The 13,788-nt window shown below is 54.0% G+C and overlaps 1 protein-coding gene across 1 annotated transcript; it reads left to right on the forward strand.

The window, feature by feature from the left end:
• The first annotated feature begins 1,815 nt into the window (after positions 1–1,815).
• On the forward strand, positions 1,816–13,564 carry CAP1 (cyclase associated actin cytoskeleton regulatory protein 1). Its single transcript, XM_033080518.2, has 13 exons — positions 1,816–1,850; positions 6,515–6,627; positions 6,887–6,987; positions 7,393–7,470; positions 9,190–9,333; positions 9,424–9,509; positions 9,630–9,735; positions 9,831–10,002; positions 10,545–10,732; positions 10,890–11,013; positions 11,114–11,196; positions 11,630–11,773; positions 12,267–13,564. Exons 2-13 carry the CDS (start codon positions 6,534–6,536, stop codon positions 12,348–12,350), a joined length of 1,404 nt encoding a protein of 467 aa, XP_032936409.1. The 5' UTR covers positions 1,816–1,850; positions 6,515–6,533; the 3' UTR covers positions 12,351–13,564.
• Positions 13,565–13,788: the final 224 nt, after the last annotated feature.

Here is a 13,788-nt window from a genome sequence, read left to right on the forward strand (position 1 = left end):
GCCCACCTGGATTCACTCTGCCCTGCTTTGCTGAGGCAGGACCTGGCTGCTTTTTTACTACAGAGATTTTGAGGATGCTGTAAAACACAAGCCGCATGCAAAAGAGGCAGCGGTGGTGTCTTATTTTCTATTTTGCTTCACGTTTTTTGTCTGATGGTGACGGAGACAGGGCAAGGGGCACAGCGGGTGTGGGCAAGGTGGAAAACGGGGCGAGAAAACCAGAAAACAGCCTCGGTGAGTGCGGGAGCCCGGCTGGGAAGGAGGAGGCGAGGGCAGCGTGGATCGTGCTGGGCTCTGAGCGCTCTGCCAGGGGATGCTCGGAGGGGAGGGGGATCCCAAGGAAAGGGGGAGAACCTGAGCTGCGGGCTCCCCCATCCGCCACTCGCAGCCGCCGGCAGCGCAGGGAAATCAAAGCCTCGGAGGTTTTGGGTGTCCCGGGACCTGGAACCTCACTAGGTGTCAGCACAGCCTCACGGTGTCAGCAGAGCCTCACGGTGTCAGTACAGCCCCGCTCCAGCGAGCCGTGACCATCTTTGGTAGCGCAGCCGGGCAGGAAGAGGCGGCGGAGGAGAAACCTCCTCCTTCCCAGGCTGACAACGTGTCCGGTCCTCACCGGGACAGTGTCCTCATCCTCACCGGGACAGTGTCCCAATCCTCACCGGGACAGTGTCCCAGTCCTTCCTGCAGTGTCCCAGTCCTTCCCAGGACAATTCTGCTCTGCACAGACCCCCGGCTCCGAGGCAGGATCCCACCGGGGATGTTGAAAATTCAAAGCTCCAGTGCAGCTGCGGCACCAGGGCAGCGAACTCCTCTTTGGAGCAAGTCCTGCCCTGATGGCAAAATCCGAACCTTCGGCCTTACTCCTCTCCCAGAGGCTCCCGCTTCATCCCAAAGCACCCCGAACCCCTTTCGGGGGTCCCAAACCTCCTGAGGACCTCAAGAGCCCCCCCTTGGGCATCAACAGCCCACTCCCGGGGGAGGTCCCAGCTGGCCCTGCCGGGGCTCTCAAACCCCCATCCCCTCTGTGTGACCCCACGCGGGTCCCGGAGCCCCCCCATCCCCTCTGTGTGACCCCACGCGGGTCCCGGAGCCCCCCCATCCCCTCTGTGTGACCCCACGCGGGTCCTGGAGCCCCCCCATCCCCTCTGTGTGACCCCACGCGGGTCTCGGAGCCCCCCCCAGCCCCTGTGGGTGACCCCACGCGGGTCCCGGAGCCCCCCCAGCCCCTCTGTGTGACCCCACGCGGGTCCCCGGAGCCCCCCCATCCCCTCTGTGTGACCCCACGCGGGTCTCGGAGCCCCCCCATCCCCTCTGTGTGACCCCACGCGGGTCCCGGAGCCCCCCCATCCCCTCTGTGTGACCCCACGCGGGTCCTGGAGCCCCCCCATCCCCTCTGTGTGACCCCACGCGGGTCCCGGAGCCCCCCCCATCCCCTCTGTGTGACCCCACGCGGGTCCCGGAGCCCCCCCAGCCCCTCCGGGGGTCGCGGTTCCCGCCGGGGGTCCCGGGCCCCATCCGGCCCCTTGGCCCCGCCCACACACGAGACACCGCCCCTAACCACGCCCCTCGCATCCTCAGGCCACGCCTCTCATTAAATTCACCAATCACAGAGCGGTATCGCCGCCGAAGCCCCTCCCCTTCACCACACCCCTCACCCATTCTGACCACACCCTCCTCCTTGTCCGCCAATCGCGTCGCGGCCGCCCCGAAGCCCCGCCCCAAAGCCCCGCCCCTCTCCGCGCCGCGCCGCGCGCGCCGTGCGCACATCCGGCGCGCGGGGCGGGGGCCGGAAGCGGCGGGCGCGGCGGGGCTGGGCGGCGCCGGGAGCGGCGGAGCGGGAGCGGCGCGGGGTGAGCGGCACCGGCACCGGGCACGGCCGGGCCTCGGGGTCTGAGGGTGCGAGGGTGGGGGTGAGCGGGGATCCGCACCGGGCACGGCCGGATCGCAGGGTGGGAGTGAGCGGGGCACGGCCGGCGCTGAGCGCGGGGGTGAGCAGGGACCGGCACCGGGCACAGGCGGATCTGCGGGTGGGAGTAAGCGGGGGTGGGCACCGCGATACGGCCGGGTCTGGGGGCGGTACCGGCGAGAGCGAGCGGGGACGGAGATCAGGACCGAGCACCGGGCGGGGGACACGGCCCAGCCCCGGGGGCAGCACCGGCGAAACGTGACCGGGGCACCGAAGGAGCACTGCTCCCCTCCCGGCACGGTTAAGGGGGTAGATGCCCTAAACGAGGTTAATTCGGGCACAGAACGGTGCCAACACCCCCGCGGGGCTGTTACCGGGGGGCTCGGTTACCGGGGGGCTCGGTTACCGGGGCTCGGTTACCGGGGCTGCACCGACTCACCGGCACACGCAGGGCTTGCCCCGTGGCTGATCCGGTTTTTCCCCGGTTCGCCGCAGCCTGGAGCGAGGATTTTCGTGCTGCACACCCCGGTTCCGTCTCCATCGCCCCGGGGTGGTTCCCGTCCTCAGCCTGTTGCTGGTTCCTCCTCCGCGTTTTGTGTTTTGTGGCTGGTTAGGAAGGAATAAATGTGCGATTCCGTTGGATTTCCTGACAGTGAAGTGGAAAAATAATAATTACAGGGTTGTTTTGCACGTCGGGTTCTGGAATTCCCCCAGATCTGAGCTGCAGATGCCTTGGAAAAAACAGGAATCCGCGGCATCAAGACAGTGCTGTGTGTGCCCGTTCCTTTCCAGAGAGCATCCTTGTGTCCCTGGAATATTGCTGAGCTTTCTGAAAGCCAAAAATACCCCCTATTATTCATGCAGAAAGTTCAGCCAAGCGGCCCGTGCTGGAGCAGGCACGGGAGGGATGCTGAGCAGCTTCCATGCTCGGAATTCCTGATATGGAGCTCGGTGCTGCATCCAGTTTAGCTCAGATCCCAGATCCTTGGTTACCTCCCTGCTGGATTTATCTCCCTGACAGGGAAAGGAAGTGAGAGGAGTGTGGCAACTGAGGCTGGCAAGTGAAAACCTCCTAATTCAGATAATTGTGCTGAAAAAGGAGCCTTTGCTCCAGTGCCAAGCTTTAACCCCCTCTTAACGTGTGAGTAAAACACCAAATAACATTTTTAACGGCTTCAGGAGGATTTGTTGTATGGGAAAGCTAGAATAAGGGCCAGATGGAATTTTTTTTTTTTTAAAGCACTCTTGGTTTTCTAAATAAAGTGGATCTGAAATAGCAGGAGCAGCCAGCACGGGTTCTGGCGCAATGTCAGCAAGTATTGTTGGACTATAAACAGCTGAGATCTCTGTCCTGGCAGCTGCTGGGACCAGCAATAGCTGTCTTGTGTTCATGGCTGCTCCTGACCACTGGCTAAATTCAGCCATTTGACTCCTGCCTTGCTTCAAATAATTCCTGCCTTGACGAGCTGAACTGTTTAAAAAAAAGAGAAAAAAAAAATTCTTCGGGCTTTTGGCAGATATAAATGTTGGAAATCATCTGGTAGCTGATCCCCTGAGATATTCCAGTGTCAGCTCAGAAATAAACTGTGGTATGTTCCTAATTTAGTTGTCCCATCTTTATTTCTTTTGCCTGTAGAAACAGGAAGTAGCTGATGCAAATTTCGTGGTGCTGACAGCAGTTTGTCGGGCTCGGTGTGAGCACAAGCGTAGGTTTGACTTGCTTGGGCTATAAAAGCAGCATTTGTGTCTTCCAGAATGTCTCAGAAAGGCCTCAGGTTACTGTGGCTGTCTCAGGCAAGCAAATAATTTCATTTTTGGTGTTTTTCTGAGAATTTGCTCACTCTGAGGCTGGGACAGGCCAGCTCCTGGAAGTTCCCCAGACAGGAAGCTCCTCTTGCTGTGATGTGCAGGGTTTGGGGTAACTGATGTTTTTACCAATAAAATCCCTTCCTTTTATTGCTCTGCTCAGCCTGTTTGTGGCACAGCGTGTCCAGAGCTGTGTTCCCAGGCTCTGATGGGAATAAAGGGCAGTTGATAGATGAACAAATGTGCTGTGAAAAGGAATGGCCCCTCTGGCCGTGGGTGAAATGAGTGTTTGCTGCTTCCGCTCCACTGCTAATCAAAGTTCAATTGAATTTGAACAAGACCTGGATTTAAATTCTGTGTTGTGATCCTGCAAGGGAGAACTGCATCTCCACCCTGCAGAGAACTCCAACCCTACACAGGGAGCTGGAAAAGTCTTCCTCATCCCACACAGGGTGATGTGCAGAGCAAGAATGACTCCAGGGTGGTGTGTAGAACAAGAATGACTCCTGGATGGTGTCTGTGTGTCTCCCCTTCCTCTTCAGAGCAGGGAATTGAGATCTGACTGCACTGAGACCTGTGAAGTCACTTTCTGTTGAATTATTTGCCATTCAAACAGGCCAGTAGACAGAACACTGCCCAGTGTGTGGCTGTTTTTATTTTCCTTGCTGGATGTTAATCTCTGGGTTGTGAACTCTGATTTAATTACACCTCAATCTTTTTATTTCATTCCGTGTGGGTATGGAGGCAGCAGAAATAGCTGCATCCACAGGGCAAAGAGCACTGGGAGGGTGAGGCAAGAGGAGGAGCTGACACCCAGGACTTCGGGTTGCCTGCACTTAGCTCTCATTTTGCTGCCAATTTACCGACTGACTTATCTTTTAAGTTGCCCTAATGCCACCCATTAAAAGGAAATTAAAACGAGTTCACCATCTGCCTGACAGCAGCAGGTTTGCAGAGCTGGTATCGAGCACTGGGGCTCAGGAAAAACAAGGAAGGACTTTGTCAAATGGCAGGGAGAGTGGAAGGAATGTGAGTCCCAGGGAATGCTGTGATTTTAGGACATAAATCCCACGCAGAGCTGAGGGGATGTGCTCCCAGCAGCAGCGTGCTTGGCTGCTGGGGGGTAGGAAGCAGCTTTTCCATCTGGACTTTGTGGTTGGTAATCCTGATCCGAGCTGCAGTTTGCCACTGGGTAATGGGGCTGATCAGATTAGAGCCGAGCCTGGGAGGTGGTGGGGGTCAGAACCACCAGAACATCCCTCTCCCAGCATGGCACTGCTGCCCTAACAGGTGGATTTTGGGTTTTTTGGGGGAAGAATCTCACTTTGAGAGCGTGCTGGCAGCGGGGGAGGCAGAACCTCAGCAGGGAACAGAGGATCCTGCTCGGGGTTTCTGCATCACTCACAATTCAAGAACAGAGCTGCTCATTACTCTGATGACAGGGGTGGCTGCTGTGGAGTTTCAGCTTCTCTGGGTTCTGTTTTTTTGGTTTATTTTGTGGGTCTGGAAGCCATCCAGTCGCTGCTGTCCAGTTTTGTGCACAGTCTGTCCTCTGGCTCTGTGGACAGAGGAGGAAACTGCTTCTCTTCCTCTTGGAAAGGGGGGGTGGCCTCTCCCCAGCCCCCCGCAGCAGAGCTGCCTCTCCTGATGCAAGCAGGCACAAGAGGGGTGGAAAATGGACTTGTTTGTCTTGTGACATCAGTGCTGGGCTCATGACTAATGCTGGATCTGCCCCACATCCTCTGGAAATTAGGTGAAAACGTGGACTTTGAAGCAGGGCTGAGAGGGCTTGTGAACAAAAGCAAAACTGGAGTGAGAACTGGAGGTTTCCTCTCAGAGGGGATCCAGAGTGAGTTCAGCTGAGCAAACCCTGCCTTCCTCCTTGAGCATTCTAGGGAATGTTTTGGGAAGGACCCCCTCCTCCAGGAAGGGCTTTGAGCTTCTGCAGACTGCAGCAACCACTTCAGAAGGAAGCTGTGTCCAGGCCACCATCGTGATTCATGCTGTAAAATCTTTAGATGAGTGGTGATAAGATAAAAATGCCATTGGTGACTCTGCTGCTCCCTCCCTGCATTCCCTGGGTGTTACTGTGCTGGGAGCATGACCTGTCTTGTTGCTTGGTGCAAAGCAGTAATTAATGGAAAGTTTATGTGACTTTTAAGACTTTTTCCAGATGAGATGCAGCAAATGGCTTGCGTGCCTGAGCCTCTTTCCTGTGCAGTGGCTGCAGGGAGGCTCTGCAGAGCTGCAGAGGAAGAACAGGGGCGCGTTGTCAGAAGCAGCTCTGCCGCCTCAGCTCGTGCAGCTGCTCCCCTTGGTGTGTGCCAGCATGGCTCAGGCTCTGTGCTGGAGTGATGCTGGGCTTACAGATGATCCTGGCAGCAATTCAGTACTCCAGGAGGTCCTTCCAGATGCATTTGGAGATTCAAACCCGGTCGTTTTCACCTGGAGCGTGTGAGCTCCCAGTTGAGCTGTGTGGTCACAGCTGGGACTTTGGCCAGGAGCTGACCACAGTGAGAACCTGGGCAGACCTTTTTGTCACTGAGTGGTGTCACTGTGAGGTTAGAAGGTGGAAGTTTTATGTCCTTACATGTGTAAGGAGCCCTTAAAATGAAATAGAAACTATTAAGGAGCGAGTGTGGCAACAGCAAGAGGCTGTTGTGTAACCCAGCTGTCTTTGCTAATGTCAGGGTGCATTGCTGGCCAGGAATGATTCTCCTGGAACTGGAAAAGCTTGCAATACACAGCCCTAAACCCTCAGTGGCATCTGAGGATGGAGGTGATTGTGTTCTGCCCGTGCAGGTCGTGGACAGCAGCAGACATGGAGGGGCTGGTGGAGCGGCTGGAGAAGGCTGTGGAGCGCCTGGAGACCGTGTGCCAACGCCCTGGCATGTGTGGAGATGCCTCTGCCAAAGGTGAGGCCCAAAGGCTGTGCAGAGCTGGCAGGGGGCACTCTGGGGGAGCTGGGGAGGGGAGGGGAAGGGGAGAGAGGCCGGCAGCAGCTCCTGTGCAGGCGCGGGGGCTGCGGTTGCCGCGCTGTGAAGATAAAAACTCTGTGGCTGCAGCACTTCCTCAGCTCTGGGCTGAGCCTCCTGCAGGTGGGAGGTGCAGCCCGGGGCTGTGGCAGCCTGTGGGATGCTCCTGGTGAGCTCTGTGCTCTGGGTTTTCCCACAGGAGTGGCTCAGTACGTGCAGGCTTTCGATGCCCTGCTGGCCGGGCCGGTGGCTGAGTACGCCAAGATCAGCAGAGAAGTCGGCGGGGATGTGCAGAAGCACGTAAGGACTCCTGTTCTCCCTCTGCCCCTGAGCTGCTGCCTGTCCTTAGGGCTGGAAGGGCCAAGTTTGCTGTCAGAATCTGCATTCCTCTAGCACTGTGTCCCAGGATCTTTATAATCCCTGAGGATTCAAAGCAGATAACCTCCAGGTTGCCACCTACACACACAGGATGAATCAAACCTTCTCCTGGGAATCCTTAATGCCTGGCTGTGTACACACCTTGTGCAGGCCCTTAGGAGGCCTGAAAACTCCCCAGGCCTGAGCTGTGACTCTCTGGTGAGGTTCCTCTGGGGATGGGTTTCTCCAGGAATGTGCTTTGAGGTCAGTGTGGCTGGTTCCTCACAGAGGGGATGATTTGTTCCTGAGGCACAAGGGAAATTCCCTCATGTTTGTGTCTGTCCTTAGGCTGAGATGGTCCATGCAGGCTTGATGAGCGAGAGGGCTCTTCTGGTGGTGGCATCTCAGCATCAGCAGCCAGCAGAGGTGAGTGTGAGCAATCCCTGATGAGAAATCTCTCCCCTCAGGGTCAGGGCTGGCTGGGAGTGTTGGGGGAACCTGGGCTGTCACAGCTGGGCCAAAAGAGGAACTGGAGGAGGACTGGGGACTGCTCTGGGTGCTCCCCAGAACTGAGCAGAATCCTGGATGTAGGTTCTGGGAGCTGCAGAACTGGCATTTCCCAGTTGTTACAGCAACAGGAGTTGTGGAGCTGTCAGAGCAGCCTGGGGGTGTCAGCTCACAGCCTCTCCAGTTTCAGCTGGCACCAGCTCTGCTCAATCAGTGTTCCCTGAGAACCTGCAGACAGGATCTTGTCTGAGCCACCCTGGGATTTGTGTAGCTCCTGCTTTTCATCATGTGATGCCCAGAGACTTTCAGGCATCAAACTCCTCCAGGAGCAGAGCAGACACTTGTCTCTACTGAATGGCCTCTGGATAATCGCTGGGCTTTTAGGATTGATTTGTCCTTAGCAGGTAATTTAACACTTTACCCAAGGCTGCTGCTTCTCAGCAGGATGTGTGGCTGAGAATCTGATCCTGAATGCAGTGTGTTCTCCCTGCTGAGAACTGTTTTTCCCAAGCAACAGGATCCCACCTCGCTTTTCTTTGCAGTTATTATCTCACTCAGTTGTGCCTTCTACTGTTACATGGTGGGAGCTGGATTTCTGTGCTCCTTTCCTATTCACTGCAAAACAGATCTGCATCTTTTCCCCCAAAATCAGCGTTGGAGGGTTGTTATGTTTCACCAGGCTTGCTGGGATGCAGTTCTGTGCTCTCCAGCCTGAGAATCTGCTTCCAAATCCCACAGACACGTTATTTAAATAAAGGATCATGAACAAAGAACAGCCTTAATGTAGGGTAGCTCTTTGTGCAGGTTGTCTGGCAGGAGTCTAATTCTAGAGCAGCCAGTTTAAAATGCAAAATGTGTGGACTCTCAGTGCTTGTGCTGAAAAATTTTCCCATCCTGTGATTGGAATGTGCTGCTGGGCTGGAGCTTCTGAAAGTGTGGCCTGGCCAGCAGTGCTTGGGACCTCTCAGTTTTCATCTAAACAGAGAAAAGGGCAGCAAAAAGCAGAAGCTGAGGCTTTGGAAAGCAAGTTTTGCCCAAATTTGTCCCTCTCTGCTGCCACCAGCAGGAGACTTTCCGATGCTAAAGGAAGGAAAAGTTGCCTCAGAGGCATCTGTGGAAACATGGAGCTGGCTCTTTGCTCTGACCCCAGAGCACTTCTGGCACTTGCAGTCAGCATTCCAAGGGAACAGCACACAGGAACACATTTTTACCATCCAAATACTGAAGGATTGATTTGAGAAATAACTGCAATCCTGGGGGTGACCTTTGAACTTGCTGTGGAGCAGGCTGTAGGTGCCTTTCTCCAAGGGTTCATGGAAGAGAGGAAAAATTTACCAAACTGTGTTGGAACAAAAGAACCCAGGAAAGGCAAAATGCTATTTCTGTCCTCGTTCCTAACAAGCTTTGTCAGTGTCTCCTGGATTGAACATGAGTCACAGTTCTTGGCATTCTCCCACTGCGCCGATCCGAGGGGAGCAATGACTTCAGCCTGGAGGGGCTGGGCTGTGGGACCAAGCCTGGCCAGGAGCTGCAGCAGTCACTGGTGCCAGTTGGAATCTTGTTCCCAATCACCATCACCTCAGCTGTGCAGCCATTCCAGAGCTGTGCTAATTAATCTCCTTCATTTCTGTCGTGCAGAACGCGTTCTCAGAGCTGCTCAAACCCATCTCGGAGCAGATCCAGGCCGTGCAGAATTTCAGGGAGAAGAACCGTGGTAGCAAACTGTTCAATCACTTATCAGCAGTCAGTGAGAGCATCCCAGCCCTGGGCTGGGTGGCCATGGTAAGGACTCCATGGGGTTTTCCTTGAGTGCAGGGGAGGGTCTGGCTCCCTGCTGGGCTGCTCAGTGCTAACATGTTCTTTCTGCTCTAGGCTCCAAAGCCTGGTCCTTACGTGAAGGAAATGACTGATGCTGCCATGTTTTACACCAACAGGATCCTCAAGGAGTACAAGGATGTGTAAGTTCACCTTTTTCTCTTTGGGATGTTGTTGAACTTGGCCAGCTGGGTGTGCAGGGGCTGCTTCCAGCATTTCCTCAGCCTTTAATTCCTCCTTCTCTGATCTCCTTGTGTTCTCAGAGATAAAAAACAAGTGGACTGGGTGAAAGCTTATCTGAGCATCTGGACAGAGCTGCAGGCCTACATCAAAGAGTACCACACCACAGGGCTGACCTGGAGCAAAACAGTGAGTGCTGGTTCGGGCAGGGTGCGAGCCTGGCGCGGTCACCGCCGCACAGACGGAGCTGGTGCGAGTGCCTTTCCTCTTCCCTGCTCTTCCAGGGTCCTGTAGCCACAGCAGGGGCTAAAGCACCACCTGCCCCTCCAGCTGGGGTTGCACCCCCACCTCCAGGGCCTCCCCCTCCTCCTGCCCCCGTGAGCTCCAGCACAGACGACTCGGCCTCGCGCTCGGCGCTCTTCGCCCAGATCAACCGGGGAGAAGGGATCACCTCGGGTACGTGAGGGGCACAGCCAGGGAGGGAACTGCTCTGCTGCTGCTCCTCCTTGTTTTCCTACTGCCCCTCAATGCATCTGCTTCAAAAGTACATAAAAACCCATCTGGTCCCAGTCTGGGGCTGGCAGGCAGGGGCAGTGCTTTGCCAGGACAAAGTGAGTGCTGCTGGGGGAGAAGTGTCCCCCTCATCTGGAACAAGACTTGGCTGTAAATACCAAAATGTTTCCCTTTTTTGTGTTACCTGGTGAGCACATCAGGACATGAGGTTCTGGGCTCAGGGTTTTCTCCAGCTGCAGAATGGAGGAAGAGCTGGCATGCTCTGGTTCTGTGGTTCATGTTGTGTTCTTGTCAATATTGCAGCAGCATTTCCTGCTTCCTCCTTCCCTTCCTGCCACTCACACTTGGGCTCAGCTTAGCTCCCATCTAAGGAGTTTATTTGTGTTTTAACAAGTGTTATCTTGGTTGGTGTGACCATTAATGTCTGGTGTTTGTGGAGCTGCATTCCTGGAGGGGAGCTGGGCTCAGGTTTGCTTCTCTTGCAGGGTTAAGGCACGTCTCAGACGACATGAAAACCCACAAGAATCCAGCCCTGAAGAACCAAGGGGGCCCTGTGAGAAGTGGCCCCAAACCTTTCACTGCTCCCAAACCAGCCTGTAATGCTAATCCCTCCCAAGGCTCCTCTCCAAAGGCTCCTCCATTGCTAGAATTAGAAGGCAAAAAGTGGAGAGTGGTGAGTTCCTGGTGCTGGCAGGGTTGGAGGGGTGGGAGCTTTGGAGAAGCAAAGGGGACTCTTCTGGAGACCTTTCTCCTGTTTGTTTTTAAAGGGATTTTAATGGATGAATTGCTCTGCATTCAGAAAATGAAGTGTGATTCCCTTGCCTTTTCAGGAAAACCAGGAGAATGCCACTAACCTGGTCATCAGTGACACAGAGTTGAAGCAGGTAGCATATGTGTTCAAGTGCACAAACAGCACACTCCAAATCAAAGGCAAGATCAACTCCATCACCCTGGGTGAGTGGGGAGAGCCCTGAAAGCTGCCTCTGCCTGCTGCTGTGTGTGCAGGAGCTGAAGCCTCCAAAATCTTTGTGCCCTGATCTGCTTTTCTTTGCAGATAACTGCAAGAAGCTGGGGCTGGTGTTTGATGACGTGGTGGGCATTGTAGAGATCATCAACAGCAGGGATGTTAAAGTTCAGGTGAGTGACCTGTTCTCTCTTCTGCTTCTGGAGCAGTTCTATTTCCAGACCAGGAATTCTGAGGAGAATATCCAGGAAACACCACCTGTCCCTTGGGAAAGGGCTCAAATTTGTGTCTGAGCTGTTTCAGGGCTTGGGGTAAGAGCTGAGGCTCTGGGAGGTTGAAAGCACATTTGGCAGAAGACCAGCAGTAGGATTTATTCCAGTTCAGTTTGGGCATCTAAGATGGTCAGTTTGCCTAGTGCTGGCTCAAGTTTTGTTCTAAAGAGATTAGAAGAAAACGTTTGGATTTTTGCTAAAGGTGGGAATATTTGAATCCTGTACAATTGTCACGGTGAGGGCTTGCAGTCAAACCTCTTGCCTTGAAAGAAAAACACACCAAAAAAATGCTGTGGCTATCCAGTTTAAGCTGATTCTGCTCTGACCCTGCCAGGTCATGGGTAAAGTGCCAACAATTTCCATCAACAAGACAGATGGGTGCCACGTGTACCTGAGCAAGAGCTCCCTCGACTGCGAGATCGTCAGTGCCAAGTCCTCGGAGATGAACGTGCTCATCCCCACCGAGGGAGGGGACTTTGTAAGTGCTGCCCTGGGATCCCTCTGGGGCTGGGGGATGCAGGAGCTGGGTTTTGAACCCTCTAAGTGCTGCCTTGGGATCCCTCTGGGGCTGGGGGATGCAGGAGCTGGGTTTTGAACCCTCTAAGTGCTGCCTTGAGATCCCTCTGGGGCTGGGTTTTGAACCCTGCAGGTGCTGCCCTGGGATCCCTCTGGGGCTGGGGGATGCAGGAGCTGGGTTTTGAACCCTGCAGGGAGTGTTGGTTACAGTGGGGGACACTTTGGAGGTTGTGAATGATGATGTGATTTAAAAAAAAAGTCTTGAAATCAGATTATTGCTGGTTTGTGAGAGCTGCTCCTTCCTCAGGATCTCCTGGGGGCAGGACAGGCACCAGTGGTGGTGCAGGAGGTAACAGCACAAAGCTGAGAGAAGAAATGCCTGAAGCAGTGGGAGTGGTTCCTGATCTCACTCATAAACTGATTTTTGACCACAGATTTCTGTTTTTCCCCTGCAGACTGAATTCCCTGTCCCAGAACAGTTCAAGACAGTGTGGAATGGTCAGAAGTTGGTTACCAGTGTGACAGAAATCGCTGGCTAAGCCGAAAAGCTCCAAGGCTCACTCCCTCCCCTGGCCCTGCTGTGGGACAAATCTGCTTTCAGATGATTCTCTTAGATTTCCTGTACCTTTCTGCTCTCAAACTGCTTCTCTTCTACCCGAGAGACACAGCTGCCTGCCATCACTGAGCCTCCTGTGCCTGGGGCTCAGTGCTTGTCACCTCTCTCAGCAGGAAGGTTTCTTTTTCTCTCCCCTTGTCCCATCTAACTGCACCAATCAGAGTCTCGGTGAACTTCACAGCCAGTCCTGGCAGTTGGCTTTCAGAGTGTTGTTTTTGTATTGCCTTTAAGCAAAACTGTTCATGTGAGAGGAATGTTGTCCCCTTTTTAACGGTGTCTGTCGGATCCACAGTGCCCAGCTCCTGGGGCAGATGTCCTGGCAAGGTCCTTGGTGGCATCACAGGACATGGGAACGGTTTTTTTGTCGGACCAAAGGCTGAGGACCTGGGCCAATTCCACCCTGATTTCTCTTGCATCATTCCCACTAGCTCAGTGCATTCCTGATTGTGCCATGACAGGAGGCTTTCATTCCCCAGTGCCACAGGAAGGCTGCGGCGGTGCCACCACGGCCACCCAGCAGCCTGGAGCTGAGCACCTCTCATTCCATGAGCCCTCCACCTCCACAGGAGAACCTTTGCCCCAGGGTTTGCTTCTTGGAGCAGCTGAACCGAGGTTCAGTGTCCCAGGGTGGTTCCCCAGAGGAAGGGCTGCTCCATTCCAGGTCAGTAGTGCAGAGTTGTAAATACCCGAGTTGGATCAAGTCACTTCATCATTCTCTTCTTCCTCATCTGCAATCAGCCCCCACTCAATCCTCCCTCTTTTTCCCTGTGTTGCTTGGCTCTTTCCTTTTGGTGGAAGCTCTTAGCCTCTGTTCCAGGGCCCTGGAGCAGAGTGGTGCATCACACAGTACTGTACTGACCCCATAAGGGAGCTGCACGTGCTTTGACCTTCATTTCTCCAACGCCTCGGGTGGCATAAGCATATCTGAAATGCATTTCTTCTGTAAAGTGTCAATGTTCTTTTTCTCTAGTACAAAATTTACAAAAAAAAAAAATTATGCAAATTTTTTTTTTTTTTTTTTAATTTTGAAACTGTCCTGTGACTTGTACTTGTCTTCTCCTGAGGCTTGTGGAAAAACCTTTCTTATGTACTTAAGATTATACAGAAGATAGAATAAAGTTAATGCCAACTTGCTCATTACTGTGGCTCTTGTCTCTTCTTGGGGAGCTCAGGCAGGACTGCCTGACCCTGCCTTGATTCCTTTAATACTTGCCCAGGCTTTCCTCAGCTCCCCTCCAAACACAGTCAGTAGTTGTCCAAACTTTTTTTTTTTTTTTTTTTTAGTTGGTTAGATGGAAAGTTCTTTATTGATTTCAGTTGTACAAAAGAGCATAAACCAAGCCATTAGTTGAAAACTGTTC

Source organism: Catharus ustulatus, chromosome 26 (genome assembly GCF_009819885.2).
Source record: "Catharus ustulatus isolate bCatUst1 chromosome 26, bCatUst1.pri.v2, whole genome shotgun sequence".
Classification (NCBI taxonomy): Eukaryota; Metazoa; Chordata; class Aves; order Passeriformes; family Turdidae; genus Catharus; species Catharus ustulatus.